The sequence below is a fragment of the Microtus pennsylvanicus genome, chromosome 16, assembly GCF_037038515.1.
Source record: "Microtus pennsylvanicus isolate mMicPen1 chromosome 16, mMicPen1.hap1, whole genome shotgun sequence".
Taxonomy (NCBI): domain Eukaryota; kingdom Metazoa; phylum Chordata; class Mammalia; order Rodentia; family Cricetidae; genus Microtus; species Microtus pennsylvanicus.
The window spans coordinates 25635401-25657425 of record NC_134594.1 but is presented as its reverse complement, the minus strand read 5'-3'; the positions used below and the strand labels follow the sequence as shown (position 1 = coordinate 25657425).

Genomic DNA, 22025 nt, shown 5'->3' with positions numbered 1-22025 from the left:
GAGAGGCCAGTTGCTCCTCTGGAGTGCCAGGCACCATGGGCATGCTTTTTGTCATGTTGGAAAGGCCGAAGGGGACAGGATCGTGTCTTCAAGGGGAGCTCTCACCCATGTCTGAGGAGGTGGAAGTGGGATTTAGCTTCCGGGAGCACAGGAGCCGGACACCGCTAATTGTTCTAGTTGTTTTGGTTTTCTTGCTAAATTCTATGTAGGTTAGCCAGAGGTTTTCTACTTGCTAGAACGTCAAGCATCACTCTGAAATATTAATATGTCTCTATGTAGCAGAAAAAGGCTCCTGACGGAGTGCATGGTCTGTGCCTGTAGCTTCACTTTCAGAAGGTTACTGGGGTTAAAGTCTTGGCGGGGAAGAGCAGCTGGGCAGTGGGGGAGGTGAAGGAAAATGGAAAGGAACAGCTTCTGGCTGCTGCTTCGGACTAAGTCACTTAATCTCCCCTAGAACTGGGGACTCGATAGAATGAGGAGATGTTGATTAAACACTTGGTGCCTTTTACACGGGAACCATGCAACGAGCATGCGTCAACTCATGTTGTTTTGTGCCTCACATCTAGAACATTCCAGCTATTGTGACAGCCCTGGTGGAGATTGCATTTCACGCACAGAACTTGTAATGCTTGTTAGCGGTCTCACCTAGAGACAGGCTTTTCAGGATAAGACACTATTAGACATTTGGTTCATGTCTTATAAAAAGGGATGGAGAGAAGGCTCACTGGCTGTTCCTCCAGAGGACCTGAGCTCAGTCCCTAGCACCCACATCACAACCATCTGTAATTCCAGTTCCAGAGGATCTGATGCCCTCTTCTGACCTCCACAGGCACTACACTTGTTGGTGAACACATACATGCAGGCAAAACACTCAAACATACAAAATAAAAATAAATCTTTAAATTTCTCATAAAACCTTAAATTACAAAACAAAGAAGTGACCAAAGAAAACTATCAGTTTATTTTTCTCTCATATCCGATATCAAAAATTTAAAGGCTACATTTTCCGTAATACATTCTCTTATTCTCTATTATTGAATTTAAAGAGGCAAATAGGCAGCCGCAAATCCAACCACAGCTTGAGATTATTAAGAAAGAAGATTATTAAGTAAGAATCTTTTAGCGTCACAATAAATTATTCCAAAAAATTTGAAGCACATATTTCAGGCCTTGTAGACCACATAAGGCCTGTTTCTTTCTTCATGTTCTCCCCTGCCATCCTCTCCTCCCCCTTCCTTCCACTCTCCTCTCTCTGGCAAAGCTTTAAAAACCTAACAAAAACAAAGAAACAAATAAATAAAACCTCTAAAGGCTCTGGCCAGACAAAAACAGGCTTCCAAACTACACAACAGAGGCCAAATGTTGCCTGCAGCCTGATTTTTAAACAAAGTTTTATTTGACACAACCTTCGCTCATCCACAAACCACCTCCAGACACTTTCTCATTCGTGAGAATCCTTTCCACAGAGGCACTGTGACCCACAAAGCTCCAAATACTGTTTATTGGCTGGCTCTTAAGGAAGACCACATCTTCTGCTCCAGAGCAACAAAAACACCTCATTCTTAGCACTTTCTCCATTGCCCTCAACTACAGGAAGAGTTTGAGCAAATGGCCCCAGTTGTTTGGTTGAGATTTTCTTTTTTGCCAATGTTTTATATATATATATAAACATAAAAGTCAAAGCATTATAAATTTTATATATGAAGCCAGTGTGAGGTAAGAATTTGTTCCTTAAAATGGGTGGCATATAATTTCACAGTTTGTAACAGCAGAGAATGAGAGATAGTGCCTTTTGTGAAATGTTTTATGAAAGGTTGCAATGGCCTGTTAAAAGCCCAAAGGAGGATATACGGGATAAACTTGGGCAGAAAGACGTCCTTTCGAGGAAGATGAGTTTTTGGTGAGCTGAAGTAGAGCTAGCGAACACAATCACTCGCTTTACGCAGAACAATGACCTGCTCCCTCCCGTCTAAAATGCTTCTTCTATGGATCGATTTCAATTCAAATCTATAAAAAGATATAAAGCTAGATAAATAGAGCAAAATGCTGTGTGTGCAGCTCTCTCTCTCTCACACACACACACACACACACACACACACACACGAGACAGACAGACAGAGAGAGAGAGAAAGAGAGAGAGAGAGAGAGAAAATATTAGCATAAATAGACATACTTTTAGGGCAAAAGGCCCAGATTCCTTAGCCTCAAAACACACATGCACACTCGCACACACACAAACACACACACACACAACATAACATTGACTTCTCTTTGCATCTCCAGCCTCAGACGGGTTGGTATAGTTCAAGAAGACAGACATTCCTCAGGAGCTACCACACATATGCAAAGTCAAGCAAGAGACTGTCCAAAAGTCAGTAGTGAAGGTGGATATTCCAGGCTCTCAGCCTGCATGGAGTTACTTCATGGGTCCCCGTGAAGAGTGAAGAGAGTTTCCAAGTGCCTATTGTATTAACCCAAGCAAAATCAGTTCCGAACTGAAAAGTGTACAAGCTCTTATATGTCTCACAAAATATTTCAAGTTTAAATAAAATGACAATATATCTTTGCTGTATTTTACTCCACAAAAGAAATATTGGAAATCATCTTACAGTCTGGGAGTTAGTGATTTTGCAACTTTATAGATAAAACATAAGAAATGAAGTTTGAAATATTCTTTTTATATTTCTGTTATAAACCATAGATGATTGATGACCACAAGCAGCAGTTTAAATAAAAAGAAAAAAGAAAGGAAAGAAAAAAAATACTTGATCAATGTGGCTGTGGCTACAATGGGAAGAGGATTGAATAAGGGATCCAGTGACTGAGCCCAAGTCAATTTCATTGGGTAGTCCCTGTTAGATAAACCTAAACACTAAGATAAACCTAAATTTAATGTTTAGGTTTAAACAAAAAAAAGTATGCATAAATAATGGCCCTGGTCAGGGTGTGGCCCTGCCTATCACTGACCTCAGTTCTGGTCTATCTCACAAGGTGAACTGATTGTTTAATTTTCCTAGAAGGCAAGTGTCTCTCCTGCTGGGAAGCAGGGAGTTTCCTTCCCTCTCTCCTCAGCAGGGTATTTCTGGAAACTTCCTAGCCCTTTGGGATCAGTCATTACAGTAGTCTGTTGGGTGAAGGGAAGAGCGCAAGCTTCTCTTCGGTCATAGCATCTTCCCGAATCACTGCTAAAGTCTCTGTGACCAGGAATGAAAGCGTCCAAGTGGCCAGAGTTGATTTCAGCTTCATTTGATGTCCACAAGACCTACCTCTTTGAAGCAAGGGTCAGGGGACAAGCAGCTAGCACAAAGAAGCAGCAAGAAACGGGGGCCACAACCTACTCTTTATAAAGTTCCAAATGCCTACATGGAAGTCGATGGGTAGCTGAAGGGTGAACTGCTCATACTATTTGAAGGTAGGGTTCCCTTCTAGTGATGTGCACCATTTGTTGTGTGGTAGCCCTGGCACAGGGAGTTTGCTTCCTGTGCTCGCTAGGTTTTTGTTTTGTCTTTGACAACTTGACACGAGATAGGGTCATCTGGGAAGAAGGACCCGCAACTGAGAAAATGCCTCATTAGACTGGCCTATAGGCAAGTTTATGGACCATTTTTAAATTAATGATTGATGTGGGAGAGTCCAGCCCATTGTGGGTGGTGCTACTTTGGGGCAGGTGGTCCTGGATGTTATAAAAAAGCAGGCTTAGCAAGCAAAAAGGAGCAAGCCAGTAAGCAGCATTCCTCCATGGCCTCTGCTGAGTTCTTGTCTCTAGGTTCCTGCCCTAATTTCCTTTCGTGATAGAGTGTGACTGGAATATAGAAACCAAATAAAGTATTTCCTTTTTATCACAGCAATGGAAAGCAAACAAAAAGTTGCAGACCTTGAGATTGATTTCCGGGGGCCAAAAGATAATCAGTATGACAGGGCAGACAAGCAATCCTATTTACCTCAAGTCTGTGGAGATCACAGAGTGGCCAGCATGTACTTTCAAGTTTATATACTGTGCAGGAGCCCTGAAGGAGACATCACCTCCATCTGCTTCATTACAATTCAATTTCTTGTGTAAACTAAACCTCCTCCAGGGGATTTCCTCAACAGGAAGCTCTCTTTCCTGATCTTGGGACTAGAGACTCTGATGATCTCATTTTAGACTTACACTTATGTTTCCAAAATTAGAGTGGAACTCAGCTCCCTTCCCACTACTCTGATCTGTAATCATTTTACCAGAGTTCACACAGACAAGAGCTGAGTCAATGATCTACCTGTGCAGTACTGCTAAAGCCTATAAAAATACTAGACTGTGGATAAGAACAGGCTGCTCAGATGGGTAGGGTGTACCACCTTAGATTTTGTGCTGATACAAGGCACATTTCAAAGATGGTAAATTAAGCATTAGTTCCAATTTGTGCCATGACAGGTAGGAACATAAGCACCCATTCTCTCCGCTTCAGAAGAAGTCTCAGCAGGAAGGCTCTCTTACCGCTACCTAGAAATAAAATCACAGTGCAGGCTCATTTCTCCATGTAGAGGGCTAGTGAGGTGTATCCGTGGTCCTAGCGCTTGCTGTGTGGGATGAGGATCTGAGTTCAGATCTCCAGCAACAGCGTGAAAAACCTCCATATGCTGCCTGGACCCCAGCACCATAGGGAGTGGACAAAAGAACTGGCAGGCTTTACTGGTTGCCAACTTAGCTCTAGGTTCAGTGGAAAAGCCTGCTGCAGAGAAATAAAATAATGGCGATTGATAGAAGAGGATGCGCAACATCTTCCTCTATTTTCTGTATACACTTGCACAATGTGCACAACACGCACACACGTTGCTAATCCAAGCCTCACTCTCCTTTCTATATTACAGAAGAGTAGAAAGGTGCCCAACCTGGATAGACACACAGGTTCACTCTTAATTTTTAAGGCTTTTCCAATGCCTTTTGAAAATCTCAATAATTGGAGACCTGTGTGTTCATTTTGACTATTCTTCCATTTTTCAAATTATGTCACTTGTCCTATGTTAGAGATACAAATGTATCTAGTCAATCGCTCTTAGGTTTTAAATAATAGAATTAAAGTCATTGTTTCTGGTCCTGTAATATAGGGCAAGCTGGCTACAAACTTGCCATGTGGCTAAAGCTGGCTTCAAATTCCTGAACCTTATACCACAACATCCAGAGTGCTGAAATCACAGACATGTGCTACCATGCTATTTCAAAGGGTGTTTGTTCATTAATGCATCAATTTCAATAATGAAATCTCAGTAAATTAGATGTGTTATGGGCACAGGAAAATCCAGTTTGCTAGGACATACTCTCTACCTTAAATCAAACAGGCAAAAGAAAAAAACAAAACAAAACAGTGGAACTTGAACAAGAGATACACAAAGCAAAGATGTATTCCTAAACTAGTAAAAATACACAACTTAGCTGATCCCCTGGTCCCCAATGAGCAGGCACCCAAGAGCCTGTCCAATCCCTGTCCTGCCCATATGGGATGATACAGTGGAGTTACTTCCGAGAAAAACTGAAGCAGTAAACACTTGAGAGTCAACTGTAGCCAGTTGCAAAAAAATTCTTTCTAAATTTGGAAAAGTTTGTATTTTAGAGAAGAAGTGAAGAGCTTCACAGAACAAGTGAAAGATTTAGTGAGGTGCACAGCCCACATTCAGGAGTTCCATTTGTCTCAGAAGTATCAACTTTCAAGCAACACAACGAGCTACGGATTGTTCTGTGAAACACCTTCTTGTCAGCCAGGCATGGTGGTGCAAGCCTTTACTCTCAGCATTCTGTGAGTTTGAGGCCAGTCTGATCTAGATATCAATTTCCAGACCAGTCAAGACTACATAGTAAGAAACTATCTCAATAATTAGATAGATAGATAGATAGATAGATAGATAGATAGATAGATAGATAGATAGATAGATAGATAGATAGATGGATGGATGGATATACAGACAGACAAATGGACAGATAGATGGTTGTCTTTTGGCTTTTGGTCACCTTCCAATGGTGAGTCCTGATGTAGGAGGGTCTTCCATCTATCTGTTGTTTCATTGGTTAATTAATAAAGGAAACTGGAAACTGCTTGGCCTGATAGGTCAGAACATAGGTAGGCAGGGAAGACAGAACAGAATGCTGGGAGAAAGAAAGCAGAGTCAGGCCACCGCCATGAAGCTCCAGCCCGAGATGGACATGGGTTAGAATCTTCCCTGTAAGCCACGACCCCGTGGTGATACACAGATTACTAGATATGGGTTAAAGCAAGATATGAGAGTTAGCCAAGAAGAGGCTAGATATAATGGGCCAGGCAGTGTTTAAATGAACACAATTTGTGTGTTATTATTTCAGGTGTAAAGCTAGCCGTGCGGGAGCTGGGTGGGACAAAAAGCAGGCCTGCTCGCCTCATCACTACAGAGTCTAATGAAAAGTACAATACCTGAGGTATTTACTAGAGGTTTTTGTTTAGAGGAACTCTGCATCATCAATCCACTCCATATGGGTGGGACAGGGACTGGGCAAACACTTGAGCAGATCAGGATCAACGAATGGCTTTTTTCTACAATCCAATAGTTAGCTCTTGAGTTGATTAATTCTTTCAAATAGAAATATTGTGTAACACAGAACTAAGAATGCCTTGGAAGCCTGACCACAAAAAATATTTATCCACAAAGACTAAGTAAAGAGAAGGCTTCTGAAGAGGCCTACTGCCTTTAGCGCGCGCGCGCGCGCACATACATACATACATACACACACACACACACACACACACACACACACACACACACGGCAACCTCTCCTTTTTCCCTTTCAATCATGTTGGACTAAGACAAAAGCACCCTGCCCACTTTGATATCCTAACAGCATCACCTGGAAGCAATAGCCCTGAAGGGTTCCAAAGGAACAGTTACACCATTGAGTCCATTCTCGTTGGCCATTGGTAGGAATGCAAACAAAATGAGAATGGAAAAAGGGCCATCTTCAGATCCTAAGTGTTTCTCTGTGTAACAACAGCTCTGGGTGTCATGGAACTCACTTTGCAGACCAGACTGGCCTTGAATTCATACAGATCTATCTGCCTCTGCCTCCCATGTGCCAGTAGTAAAGGCTTGTGCCGCTACCACCCAGCAATACTTTTACAGTGAATTCCCATGACCCATCCATCTCAAAATATTTTTATCTTTCTCTTACACTGTACTTGTTACAGTTTTTAAATACACACACACACACACACACACACACACACACACACACGTATCTTCAGTTCCCCTGAGGATCAGAAATGAAAGCTCCTAAAACCCCTGAATTGAGCACTAATCTTAACATCACTGCACTAGACACCTGAAAACACCATTACCAGCATCCCTCTGTGAAGACAGAGTAGCAGTCCAACCCCACAACAGTGCTGGAGCTTTCTGTTGTAGAATAACAGTAGTGTGTTCCTACAGGAAAGACCGAGCAGTCAAAGCAAGGATTTGCAGCCTTCTCAGAGTTACGTCCTGAATTAGATATGCTTCTATTATTCCACCCATCACAGTTGCAAGCAGAAGGTGATATAGCATTTTGGATCACAGGAGAAAACGTGGGAAATAATCCAGCGCATGACAAACTTGTTAAAAGTGTGACACTGGTGATTTTGAATTCGAGAATGCAAGCAAGCTGTTATCCAGCTAAAAATACATGGGGGTGCTCTGGCAGGGAGAAGGGGAGTGCTGCAGGTGAGTCTTGGGGTAAAACATTCGCGCAGCAGATACGAAGCCCTGACTTCTGTGCCCAGAAGCAAGCAAGCCTCTCAGATGAAACAGATAAGACTCAAAAGTATACCATAAGCAAGAAAATGGGCAACAATGTACAGATGCAAAACACATTGTCTGGACGCAAAGAACATCTACAGATCCCCACAGGACATCTTTCGGACTTGGGAAGACAACCAGCAGGTAAAGTGCTTGGCTCACCTACCAGAGTACCCACATAGAAGCCAGATGGCTATGGTGATGCCATGTAACCCCAGTGCACGGAAGACAGAATCAGGGACTCTCCAAAGAGCAGTCAGAAAGAAAACCACCAGCTCATCAAGAGATCTACCTCAATCTATACGGTAGAGAGAGATCCAACAAGATAATCAATGTCAATGCTGGCCTCCATGTGTGCACACATACATATATACAAAAAAGAGGAGCTTCTATGTCTTTAATTTGAAAAGCATCACCTGATAGAATACTAATGCTAAGCAAACCAACAGGAGAGCTGCAGTGTAGAGCAATAGCAAACTTAAAATAAATGAAGATGCAATCCTTCCTTCCGTCTTTCTTTCTTTTCCTCCTTCCTTGTCACTGCTGCGGATCTGCATTCTTCCCGTATGCTGTGCTCTTAGCCTCGGCTGTTGCTTTCCCTTAACATCAGGAATGCAGCTAGCACCCAGCAGCGATCAGTGAGCATTTACTTAGAGGCCTATCAATAACAGACATCATTTACGAGGAATCTAGTTTAGAAGTATATAGTAAATATACTTAAAAGTAACAAAAAATTCAGTGACTTAGTATTTTGTAAGCACTAACTGGAGGACGGAGGGGAGAGTCAAGACACAAGACCGATGAACATGTCCTGAGTCTACTTAGTTCCCACAAGATCCCACGAACAGTGGGCAGTACCTTAAGGACTGCTAACACACAAACACACACACACACAAATACTAATATTTAATTTTACTTAAGAACTCAAGGAGGCTGTGATTTTGAATCCAACTCCATGTAAATTCTGAAATACCTCACACGAGGAAAAATATTAACCCGTGTGCGTATATTTAAAAACTGTAACAAGTACAGTAAGCAATGCCACAAAAACAATCTGCCAAAAAGCCACAAGCTAAGTAGCAAAGTACAGAGAAATGTAAACATTTCTTCTGAGCAGTTTCTGCTGTCTTCAGACTCCATCAGATCCCTACCTCTGGGCTCACCCTGACTGGACCGGAAGATTATTGTGGTGAGGCCAGTCCGCACAGAGCGCAATTGTCTGGAATTACAGCAAAGTCAGATGTGTATCAAAAGGTGCCACCCGGGGAAGAAGAAGTCACCGCTGTGCCATTTAATGAAACCCACTGAGCACGGAGGGCATGGGCAGACAAATTGAATTTTAAAAGGCTCCTACAAGAGGGTATAATCAGGATCGCCACCAGCCGAGATGAGATAAATGAGCTGACTTTTCTCCACCAGGGGATCAAAATAGAACAACATCTTTATGCATGAGGCCACAGCCACACACACACACACACACACACACACACACACACACACACACACGGTAGTCACCTTTCTTCTTTTGTCCAGCATGTTCTAGACTCTATCATCCCCAAGGCAGCTTTTTGTTAACAAACATTATGCAAAAGGATTTCATCCCACCTTCATGTCCATTGCACTTCACTCCAGGCAGAAAAATCAACTCCCATAGAGTGAAAACTTCTCTGTGATCCTGAGCAATATCATAACAACCGCCATGCAGCTGGCACTCTCTGGGGGAAGCTTAACAACCACGGTTAAATCAGAGGCAGTGAGGTGGTCAAACAGTCCATCAGCCAATGCCATCAAATGGTAGGAGGCCTGAGCTGCAAACGCTGTGACTTTTGGAGACTAAATGAAGTAAGGTCTTCTTACAAGAAGTTTCAAAACCACTATAGTTCTATATATTCTAATCCTGATCATTCCTAGGAGCTCTAAGCTCAATGTTCCCAACTTCCCCACTTGACCTTCAGCCTTGAAATCCTGCCAGAACTGGAACCACACAATGTCCAGAACTGAGCTGATGGCCTTGCTGCCTAAATCTGTAGACATCTTCCTTCTAGGTGTCACTTAGACTAGAAACTAGAATGACCATTGCTGCTTTATCTCATCCTTGACAACTCCCCTCCTTTCCCTCCCTTCTTCTGCTCCTTCTCCTCCCTCCCTTCCTCTTCCTCTCTGCCTCATACACATCCACAGAGTCCACTTCAAAAGAATCACCAGACAAGGGTACCACAGTCCGGTGAGAACTCTGACTGGTGGATTGGAAGATCTAGTAAGCAGAGCACTGAAGACAGAGACAGTCCTTGTCCTCAAGGCATGAAGAGAAGATAGAAACACAATGGCCACAGTAATTCTGAAGAACACTTTACAAAGTGAGCCTTGGACCAGCTGTAAAGTTCCAGCGTTCCTCAGGTGTAGCCTGCCTGCCTGTCTGCCCCTACCTCTCTCTCATAGGAATACTGAATATTTAATACTCAGGATCAGAAGCTAAGTTTGATCACCATGGGCTGATCTTCTTTCATTCCTACCCAAGGGGTGTGTGCAAAGGATCTTGGAGAAATATACTGAAGCTTCTTAGCCTTTTCATCACAGCTGTTTGCACAGTTTCTGGAGTTTGGACATCTTGATGGCAGATGCTAACATCAATATTCAACACAAGGCTAGCATCTGCCACGCTGAAAAAAAAACTTTCAAAGAGCCCATATTATATAGAGTTTGGAGCAGATAGCAAATTATTATCACAGATCTCTTGGGCACTTTGTTGGACTCCAAAAATAAGGTCTTATTTTTAACATTTTGACTTTGTTCTCTCCCTTCCTAAAATTTATGTGCTAAGGACATTTTGCAATTAGGAGTATAATGTCTTTCTTCTGTGATTGATTGTAACTTTGAGGATAGAGGGCAAATGAAAACGGTTACATTCCCCTAATCAGACAGATAGGTAGATAAATGATTAGATAGATAGATAGATAGATAGATAGATAGATAGATAGATAGATAGATAGATAGATAGATAGATAGATAGATAGAAAGAATGAATGAATGAATTAGACAGTCACACTAAAGACTTCTCAGGGGCTATGGCTCAGTCAGGAAAGCACTGACCTCATGAACAAGAGGACTATTATCATAAACCTGCAATGCATATTTGGGAAAGGTTATTGTATAATACAACTATCCAGTTTCTTCCAGACTCATAAACTGAGGCCAACAGAGACAATAAAATTTTCACCTGGGGGCAGGAGAGACAGTTCCGTGTTTACAAGCACTTGTTGGTCTTATAGAGTACCTGAATTTGGTTCCTGGCACCCACAGGGCAGCTCACAACCATCTACAACTCCAGTTCCAGAGGAGCTGATACCCTTTTCAGCCTCTGAGGGCACTGCACACACATGGTGCACAGACACACAGGCTGACAGAACACCCATCCATATAAAGTAAAAATAAATAATGTTTAAACAGTGTCACCTGTGTTAGAGATTCCCTACCCATCATGGTCAGAAACTTTGAATTCATGCTCATGGTGTGCTTAACCAAACTGAGCTTCTGATCCTGAGTATTACAACATAAAATAGCTTGCAAAAAGAATTTATTATTTTTTAACTATGTATATGTGTTTATGTGTCTATGTGTGTGAGCACATGCAAGAGGGTGCCCTCATGCATGAGAGGGCAGAGGAGAGAATTGGATCTCCAGAAGCTGGAGTTACAGGTGGTTGTATGCTTCCCTATGTGGGTGCTAATAAGCAAGCTTGGGTCTCCTGCAAGTGTATCAAGTGCTCTTAACTGATGAACCATCTCCCCAGCCGCATAAGGTAGCATTTGATTGACACTTTAATAGTATAGTGATAGTATTTGTAGCCTAATCAATAAAAAACGGGGACATCATTGGTCTCACTCTAGAATTTAGTGTTCTCGTCTATTAAAAAGTGTTTCTTGCTTAAATGAGGTGAAGTAAAAACTGAACCATGGGTCTCTCCATGGTATTGGACCTGAGTAGGCGAAGAAGATGCTTAATTAGACTATAGTCCAATCCATTCTCCCAAAGCCTGCCTGTATGCCTCAACACCCCAAGGACATGTAAAGACCGTTGTAATGTAAGCTGATAATTTTCACAGCTAGCCACGCTGAACTCTTCTTGCTCATGCTAATTAGGTTATTCTTGGTAACACATCTTAGTACAAACAGGAATTAATGTTCCTCAGACCACCTTGAAGATGCTACTTGGCAAGCAACAAGGTCAATTCTGAAGGCCCCAAGAATGAATTTTTATGACTAACACAATAATTTTTTTTTCTGATTCTAACCCACACACACCTACAGAGCCACTTTGGCTATGCTGGAAGGTTCGAGTCCTGGTGGCAGGCAATGATGCCCCTGTGTAGCATGAAAACATCAAGCATCTTCAGATGCTATGCAGAAACAATGGAAGGATCTCAATTGTTTTCCTTTAAGTGCTTTCTAGCAAACATTTATTAGTTCACATTCCTCAGTCAGTGCGCTCTGTGATGAGCCTGTTTGCAGCCTCTATACTAGTGAGGGTAACTAGTCCGTTATTGGCCCCCGCCTCTATACTAGTGAGGGTAACTAGCCCGTTATTGACTCCCGCCACTATACTAGTGAGGGTAACTAGTCCGTTATTGACTCCCGCCACTGTCATTTCCAGCTATGGGTGGATTAACAGATGGTAACAAGGGGAGTAAGAGAAAAATAACTTGACTCCCCACGCCCAAAAAATATGGAGGAAGTGAGGCAGCTCAGGAATCTCCACAACTGAAGGGAGAGTTGTCATGGGCTGCTAACTAGCTGGCTATGTCATTTTTATGTTATTTTTATTTAATTTGAAGAATAATTGACATTATAATTATTATTTAGTTCAGAGAGGTAATGTTAGGAAGAAAACCAGAAACAATAACACCAACTGGGGATGGCGGGGAGGTGGAGCCGAGTACAGTTTCACAGCAAAGAAACCAAGACACTAAGGATGCCAACAGATTATAAGATTGTAGCACATGATCCCAAGGTGAAGGACTCAAACACTGCACTCAAAATAGAATCTTTCTCAAAGTATAGCATGGAAAATAACAGCTGGTTCTCCTTTGCTTTATAACGGCAGGCGGTAGGGTAGCTACCACCTGAGGTAAACAGGCTACTATACAGGAGAAGCCAGTATCTGAATTAACAAGGTTGTTTCCACAGCACCAATTCTGATGCTCTTTACCTCAAATCTTATAATCCCCAAATAACAAGTCTGATGGCTTCATCTCGGATTGGCACCTGTGTGAGTCTACACAGTGACCTAAACAGCGTGACTTAGAACAGAGGGTGGGGGTCTAAGTGAGTAGCACTGGCTTGCGGTTCAAAAAGGGTTCTGTACACCAACTGGGCTAGTCATCACTGGGAAAGTTCCTTCAGCCTTTTCCACCTGGTCTCCACCTAGCCCTGCTCAACACCTTCTGGGGCAGAACTCTGGAGACTTCACGGACACTAAGGTCATGGGTGACATCTCTAGGCTCTCATAGAGCTAAAAGGACGCTGCATTGAATTCCTACCCAAGAAGCTTGGGAGCTTTATAGGGACATAACTAAACAACGGAAAAAGTCCTAGATCAAGACTCAGAAAAGATCTGTAAGTGAAAAGTAAAACTGACATCAATGGCTACCTGAAACACGCCATTCAAAACCGTTGCTAGGTACGAATACATAAACTTTGATGCTACAGATTTTGTGAATTATTGGCTGATTTGTCATCATTCCTGCCTGTGAGAAACCTAGAACTCGGAGCAGGCAGAATCTGGCAGGCATTGTCAATGTCACGTCGGACTATAACTCTTCCTGCTCACACCGAAGACCGAAGACCGTCTATGTCTCCTGCTCACACCAAAGATGGTCTATGTCTCCAGCTCAATCTTATTCCTTGTTGTGCTATCAGTACACATGATAGGAATGAAAGGCAAGGCCTTTAAAATTTGAGGGTCCCTACCATTGAGCAAGAGTGTATTAGGAAACGGTTCACTAACCAAAGCTAGTTCCTCAAATGCCCTCCCCATCTAGCCATTCAGCATCACAAAGGTGAACATAGTGGTATGGAGTTGGCCTGGAGCTGCCTGGGACCATACCAGTGAAAAGTTCCTTACTGGACACCCAAATCCATTCAATGCCAACTACAGAGGCTAAAATGCAGTCTTGCTTTTAGTTTTCCTCCTATAAATCTTGTGTCTGGTATAGGAAAATGACAAATGAAGGGAAATTTTATATAACACGGATATCACAAACATTATGAGATGCATTTAATAGATATCTAAAACTAATTCCAGGAAAAGGTGACAAGAACAAGGCAAATGTGACCAAGATGTACCCCAAAATAGCAAACTACAAAGGTGGGGACCCTTTTATAGCTGGATTAGGGAAGTTTATACAAAATCATGGCTCAACTAACTAAGTCTTAGAAGTCATCTGCCATCCGAATATGAAATGCTTTTCTTAAAGCAGCATTTTAAACTGTGGCCTCAGAAGCAACAGCAGTGCTAGGCCTTGAACTTGGCAGGAATGCAAATATCAGGTCCCCTCTTAAATGTGTGTGTGTGTGTGTGTGTGTGTGTGTGTGAGAGAGAGAGAGAGAGAGAGAGAGAGACAGAGACAGAGACAGAGAGACAGAGACAGAGAGAGAGACAGAGAGAGAGAGACAGAGAGAGACAGAGAGAGAAGTTATGAGTGAGTGTGTATATGTTTGCTATCTGGTCATATATCTAGCATAAGTTGTGCCCCAGTATGCATAGACTGACTGGCTGACTGAAAATCTCTCTCTCTCTCTCTCTCTCTCTCTCTCTCTCTCTGTGTGTGTGTGTGTGTGTGTGTGTGTGTGTGTGTGTGTGTGTGTCTAATGACTACAGAATTTGAGGGGACATAATCTTATACTGGACAAGAAAGACAGAAGTCAAACATTTTTTTTACAGAGTACCCTAAGTATATTCCACAAATGTTTTTATGACACACTCTAGTTTCCAAAGCTTTTTTCTACAGGCTTTTTAAAAACTCAAGAAAGAGCAAAACTCAAAGCTCACTATTTTTAAATTATGATGCAAGCATGCCTCTTAATAAAGACAGCAGCAATAAAGCTCACCCACAAGTTACCTCGGGGAAAAAAGTATTCATTGGTTTCTTGAAGTGTCCCTAAGACAGAAGGTCTCCATACAGAAGTCCCCAACTTTCGTTGTTGGACTGGTTGAAAGGTGACATTTCAACCTCTCGTCAGCCATCACAAGACTATTCCAAGTCAAGGTTGACACTCTGTCCTTTACTTCGTTCCAAACTACTACAGGGGTCGTACTGCCCAATGCTACACCATATGGGCAGACTCCAGATCCAGCAAGCGGGGGTAAGCAAGATGCCTCTGTATCTTGCCATTCCTCTGCTTCCTGTTGTTTTTGGAACAAGCCTCACTTTAGCTAAACATAACCCTTCTGGGTGATTCATTTTTAGTAAGAGAAATCTGCCTCCCGGCAGAGCCTCCTAAATGCTGATTACATTCTGACACTGAGCTAAAGCCTCTCAGAACTCACTGATCTGGCATCTTCTGGTCTTTAAAAACACTCGACCGCTTTCTGAAAACTCAAGTAGAAGAGAACTACTAACCGCGTAGGTTTTGTGGGTAAAAAGAGAAACAGCTATGTAGTGAACAACTGGAGAAGTTCGTCAGAAGGCATTGTGAGCAACAGCAGATTTTCAAAATCTCTCTCCATGGTCCAAGTTATCTTCCTAACCCTAAGTTCACTGTTATCTGTGGTAATGGGCCTATCTGTTCAAGAGCTGGAATTTTTAATGGACCTCTTGGGTTTTTACTGCCAGAATTATTTCCACCTGACCTAAGTGAAGGAACTAAGACAATGCCAACTGCTGGGAACTGTTGAGATGGGTAAGAATATTTGTGCTGTATAAGTGTGAATGCTTGGGTTCAAATCCCCAGTGCCCACGTGTAAAGTCAGGCTTTGCTGTGCATCTACCTGAAACCCCAACACCGTTGGGAGCAGAAATGAAGGACTCCTTGGCTTGCAGGCAGCCGGTGTAACTCCAGATTCAGTGAGAGACTCTGTCTCATGGGAACAAGGAGGACAGTGACCGAGCAGAACACCTCATGTCCATCTCTAGCCTCTGTGTGCACCTATACATGCACGTATGTACACACACTACACACAGGAACACAAGCACACACAAGGAAAAGTGCTAAGAATGAAGTAAGAGAGGGAAGGAAGAAGAGAAGGAGGAAGGAAGGGGCAACCTTATCAAAGATATCTATCCCTAACTTAATATTAGTAACTCTTACCAAACAGAGGATCATGAAGCATATATACAAAGAAAAGCATGGTTATTTTAAAATGTATATAACTTTCGCAATTGTCTTTCCCCTTGGGTAGTCTAAGAGAAGGGTTGGCTCCATATAATTCAAAAAAAAATCTATACATAGCTTAGAGAGGGGAGGATAAATCTCCAGGGTCTCGGATTCACTTCTGGTTGCCTTCCTTCATTACACGTTTAGAGATAATCAATAAAAGCTGATTTCTCTTTGTAAGCACTTTCCTATTCTGCCAGAAATAATAGCAGTCTCTGCTCCAAAATGAAAAAAAAAATGGAAAGTAATATTTACCATAAGAGGAGAAAAATGAAACTGCCTAAGCATTTTTCCAGAGCCAAGTAAAACAACAGCAAGCCCAGTTCATTCTCAAAGAAAAAAAAAATTCCTCTCAATATTCCCAGCATTGGTTTTGCTCTAAATATCTGTGACAAAAACAAGTTTCTGAACCCTGTATTTATATTTCCATTTTCAATGACAACTTCCTTATGTTTCCTAAAAGTTTTACTATATTTCTGTGTAAACATGTGTTAGACAGAGCCAGTGGTGGACAGAGAAGCAAGCAGGGGGCATTGTCAGGCCCCCAAAGCACCTCCCAGCGCAGATGAAGATGCAAAACCCAGTGGAGTTTATTCTGGATGAGAAAATAAAGGACCGCACATCGGTCTGAGTCTTGCCCGGACACACGAAGCTGCCTTGCTGTACCCATTCTCAGCATCCCTACTTACAAAGTTTTACAGTAAATAACATGTAACGAGGTGCTGGGGTCTTCTAATATGTACCAGACACCACAAAACCGTCGCTTTTAAGGCCTTTTCTTCTGGGTTCTTCACAAAAGACTGTAAGAAAACGTCACGTGGAAGAATAAGACTTTTACTTTGTTATGAAGTTACACATGCAGTTTTACAGGTCTTCTAGCCTTCCTGTTTTCCCCTTCAGTCTATGCCATCGAGGGAAGCTGTCATATTTCACCAGGGCGTATTGTAAATCAGACAAGTTCAGCCAGTCAGGTTGAAGGATGGAGGTGGAAAAGCCCAGTGGAAAATATATAAAGTGCAATTAGAACCATATGACCAGAGATATTGGAGCAATACTTGCTGGAAGAGCGCCAAGTGAAAACTCAGACCCTGTCTGGTGTTAGTGAGACTGTCCAGTTCATTTGGGACAGCTCACACTGTTCTCTAAACACTGTATTCTTTTCTTTCCTCCACAGAAAAAGTTGCCCGGGGAACTTAAGATCTCACGCCATAATCAGCCTAGAACTGTATCTGTAACACAGTGAAAAACACAGCGGCCAAGATGACATCGTAACTCACCTAAAACCCAAGTCTAATGTAGTGTAAAATTAAACAACGGTCCATGTGATATCTGCCAGGTGTCTTCAAGGCTTATCATGATCACAATATTGAACCAAACACCTTTTGCATTTTTCTATGAAATATTTGCCTCGAAAGACCTCAAGCGTCCATGAAGGCAAAGACAACCCATGGGTCTACTGTTGGACAAAACAGCAAGAAGCTATAAGACATAAACTATCTCCCCAGTACATATGTTATAAATAGCCTACATATGTGTGTCTCACATAGATGGTACCCAGTGGGCCAAGCGCGTGCGCACGTGTATGTATGAGGATGAACAGGCATGAATAACCCTGACACTGAAAGAATTTCAGTAAAAATCTTTTGACTCTATTGCATCTATAACCGTGGTCATATCAGATCTGTTTCTCCTTGCAATTGCATGTGTCAATCACACTTGCGTCAGCAGTCAAACAAAATATAATTTTCAATACTTAGAAACGACTCAAGTTTAGCGAAGCCACTCACCTCCCAGGAACTGTATCCCTCCGGCCACTCTCCCTACTGTCCTGGAGATGAGCTCCGACACACAGCAGCCCATAAGGGCGGTCAGCGCTACCAGGAGGAGCAGGCCACAGCCCAGGCCCGTCACGATGGTACAGATCCTCCACTCCGCGCTCGGGATGCCCTGGAAGGAGGCGTAGCGCCCACATTCCTCCACCATCACCATCATTTGCCGACTCTCATCGTGCACAGGGTAGGAACACCTCCGGAAAGTGCCGAAGGACACAGGCTTGCCCAGCTGAGATCCCCAGAGCCAGTAAGGCATGAAGAACCCCACACAGGAGGTGGCAGCACTGAGGAAGGAGAGCAAAGCCCAGATCATTCCAGTACAAGTCAGGCTGGATGCCATCTTGGAGCAGGCAATACAATGGCAACCCAATGTGATCGTCCCGAAGGTGGGAATGGAGGCTTGTGGTCACTAGACGCTCCCAGGTAATCCACGGTTCTTCAAGAAGGATGCAGCTACCAGCAGTGACAAATCTTCAGTCTGACAGGGTATCAGCCTCTCAGACTTTGCAGTACTGATGGCGGCCCCTAGTAAAACAGCAACAGGAAACAGTGAAAGTTAAGTACTTCTAGTTCATTTATAGGTCTCTAGAAGCGCTACAATTTTCACTTAAGTCAAGCTACCTTCAAAAGCGGGAAGAACTAATCCTCTCCATACGCAACTCTACACAAGTTTTGCCAAACTAGCTCAAAGATTTCCCACGTCTTTATCTCCTGGAAAACACTCCCAAATTAACTCTGACAGCTATTTACTTAAAGAAATGAATGGCTTCTATTTGCCAAGCCAGTGAATTCATTTCACATACTCACATTAAAAGCAATGTAGCATTTTTTTTACTAGCAGGAAACATAACTCAGGATATTAAAATAAAATGAACCATACTGCTATTTGTTTACTCGGCTTCCAAGTTCACACTTAGTTCCTAAGCAGTTTCTCTGCAACTCTTGATGGGTGTGACAACCAAGCGAAATGTTGGTAGCTTTTTACAATTACACAGAGTACTGTAAGCTTAACTAAAATCACCTGCCACCCAGGTGTACGCACTGGGTAGAACCATGGTCACACACTCCCACTACACAAAACTGAAATTCCTTCGGTCTTCATCTTGCGGGGTAAATGCAAGCCTCTATTATTTTCCCAGCTCCTAGTTTGACTCAGTGGCTTCAGTGATTTCAGCTGCTGCCCAGTTCACCTGTGTTTAACGGGGCAGGCACCCGTACTTCTCCGATACCAAGTGTCAAACATCAGCTATTCAAAGGGTTCCACGATGTTGGTTGATTTGCACACCTGAACACACTCGCCACAAGTAACGCAAAAGGACACCCGCCCTGAGGTTCCATCTGCAAACTGCTTTCTAACTCCAGCTTCTGAGCCTTCAAGCAAACTTCTCTCGCCCTCAGTTTTGGATTCCAAAGGGAGCTCCCTCTGGCTACAGTTTTTTTAAATCTTGTCAGCTGTGAGTAGAGGCTGGAGTTGAGTTGCTCTGGGGCTGACCAGCAACTGAGAGGAGTAGGAGAAAGGAGGGCCTCTTCCTCAGCTGGAATGAGGTGCCCTAATACAGATCAATTCAGAGACAAGAACCCCCATCCCTCGCAAACTGCTCCGCACACCCACCGCACCCTGGGGCACCAGGGACACACACAATGATCTCTGGATGCTAAGCGGCACGGGGAAGTTCTTGCAGCCGGCTCCGAGAAAGGAGCGGATAAGGATGGGAAGGCAGCACCCCCCGGAGGCCAACACCAACCACAGCTGAACCTCGCTGCTCAGGAAGTCAGCGGGGACCCCGGTGCCGGGCTCGGGGCCGCGGGGCACGCTACTTACCCGGCCGGGCGGCGGCCACGGTCCCTAGCGGGTCCCGAGCTCAACACAACTTGCTGTCTTTTCCTGGCGGGGACAAGGCGACACGAAAGACTGTCCTTCTCGCCTTCGCCACTATCGCGACGGAGATCGGGACGACTCTGGGGAGCTCGGGTGGAGGGTCAGGAGGACCCGCTCGGAGAGCCCGCCGGCTGTGGCCGTGCGGCCCGGGAGCTCCGCGGATGCCGGCTCCAGCTTTGGCAGGCGAGGCACGCGCCGCCTCCTCCCCGCCCTCCCCTTTCCGCTGTCCCCTCCCCTTGGCCCCGCCGCGCAGTCCTGGACGCGCGAGAGTGGGGGCGGCAGACAGACCGAGAAATCTGGGAGAAAGTTGCTCGCCTTCTCCGCAGCTCCTCGGGGGCGCCGAGGCCACACCCTACCCCTGTATTCTTTTCTGGGTCACACATTGGGGTCTGGAACTGCAGTGTTCCCGCAGCCTTAACCGAGACGAGGGTGGGAAGTAGCCTCGGAAGAGCGGGTAGAGTGATGTCTGTGAGCTTTAAAGGGCTCTTGAGAAGTGATCACTTTGGAGGACAGAGACCATGGAAGGGTGAGGACATAAGAAAGCTGGGCACGCCACGTGAGACTGCTGGGTTCAGAGAGGGACAAGTCAGGGAGAAGGCAGGCGACTCCTCTAGCCAGCCTCTCCTAACAGCTGCACACCTTCGGGAACCTCCTTGGAGACATTTCTCTTCCCCTTCCCGGTCTTCCCCTCGCCGCCACTCCTCCGCTTTTCCTCTCACCCAACCCCCCCCTCCTCTTTCCTCTACCTCCCTTTCTCCTTCCCTTCCTCTTACTCTCTCCATTCCCCTCCCATAATCAATCTTATTATCTACACAGCCCTTGGATTTCCTTTCTGAAAACCAGCTCCTTTTGATTTCCCCTCCGGATCTTCCCGGGACCTGACTTGCCGGCAGCATTTGAACCCTTTGGAAGCCTCAGCGGTGTTCTGTAGGGAACTGACTGACCCCGGGAGCCTCCACTGAGGACGGTTATTTTTAGGAAGCCGCAATCTGGGAACTGCAACTTTTGAAGTAGTGCTGGCCTTTCCCAGATACAGTTTTTGTGATGTGCCTTGCCAAAGTAGGTGGAAGTAATAAATGGGTGAGAATATATTTCGTAATAAAATTTCAAGTACACCGTTTAATTAGGGAGCATCAGCCGGAGACAGAAGATGTTTCTTGATTGGTCGAAAGGTTTTAAGGGATTGATTCCAAGCCTGTCCTTTGTAAGAATATAATGCAGGTGATGAGCCGCCCATGGAAACAATGGAGCCCACATGAAGCTCTCTCACAAAATTCCTCAGAAGGGCAAAACATAGTTCCCAGGAGACATTGGGCAAAGTCTGGGGATGTTTCTGATAAACATGACCCATGACTGGGAAGACACTACTGGCCACTAGTCCATAAAAACCAGGGATCCAGCTCCTTGCAGTACACAGGGCCCATCCAGAAGCTAGAAGTGAGAACAAGGCCAAGGCTGGGGAGGAGGTCTAGAAGTTTCCCCTCGTTAACTTGTTTGAATTCTTCATGCGCAGATCACCAGTTGCTGAGCGTGGGTGGTAGCCATATGTCTGGTCGGCCGGCCAGCTAAGTGCCACCCCCCACCATCCCCCACCCCCCGGTTATCACACATCCATCTGTGTAATGTGGAGGTAGCAGACACCAGCACAGACAAAATTATATAGTGGCAGCCAGACTCACCCACACACTCACACTCTGCTTACTGGAGAACTTGTCCAGGACGCTTTCTCAGGCTTAGACAGTGACCGGGATTGCCAGGGAGGCATTAGCAGTGATGAGGTCAGGTGCAGATTTTCATTACTGAATGTCGGTACTCTAGGTTTATGGATAGATGGCTTCATCGAATTCTCAACAAAAGGGAGGAGATGTGGTAGTTATTGTTTTACAGAGAAACAAGTGATTTATTTGAAAGCACATGGTTAAAACATGGGCTTATAAAAAGTATCTCATTATTTGCATTCTATTAAGTGGTATAACTGTAATCAGAGAGGTTTTGGCTGATACAAAATGATAGGAAATGAAGACGTCAAAAGAGCTGTCAATCCTACCAGACTGGAATATGATTGATATGTGGAGTCATTGTGTGCTGTGTTTCCTGGGACTCAACATTCCAACCTAAGAGAGAGACTTCAGGCAAACAATGACCTGCCTGCCTGAGTCTGCTACCTTG

General features: G+C 44.0%; 1 protein-coding gene across 2 annotated transcripts in view; it reads right to left on the bottom strand.

Annotated features, from left to right (window-relative positions):
- The window catches only part of Lhfpl6 (LHFPL tetraspan subfamily member 6), a 188203-nt gene extending 168154 nt beyond the window's left edge, over positions 1-20049 (bottom strand). Inside the window, exons 1-2 of one of the 2 annotated variants that reach the window (XM_075950728.1) lie at positions 19800-20049; positions 17933-18502 (exon numbers count right to left, since the gene is read on the bottom strand). In XM_075950728.1, coding sequence (XP_075806843.1) covers positions 17933-18317 — 385 coding nt within the window. In that variant the 5' untranslated portion in view covers positions 18318-18502; positions 19800-20049. Of the gene's footprint in view, positions 1-17932; positions 18503-19302; positions 19323-19799 lie in introns of those variants that run through there. The other variant, XM_075950729.1, reaches the window with a different exon arrangement.
- Between the last annotated feature and the right edge of the window lie 1976 nt (positions 20050-22025).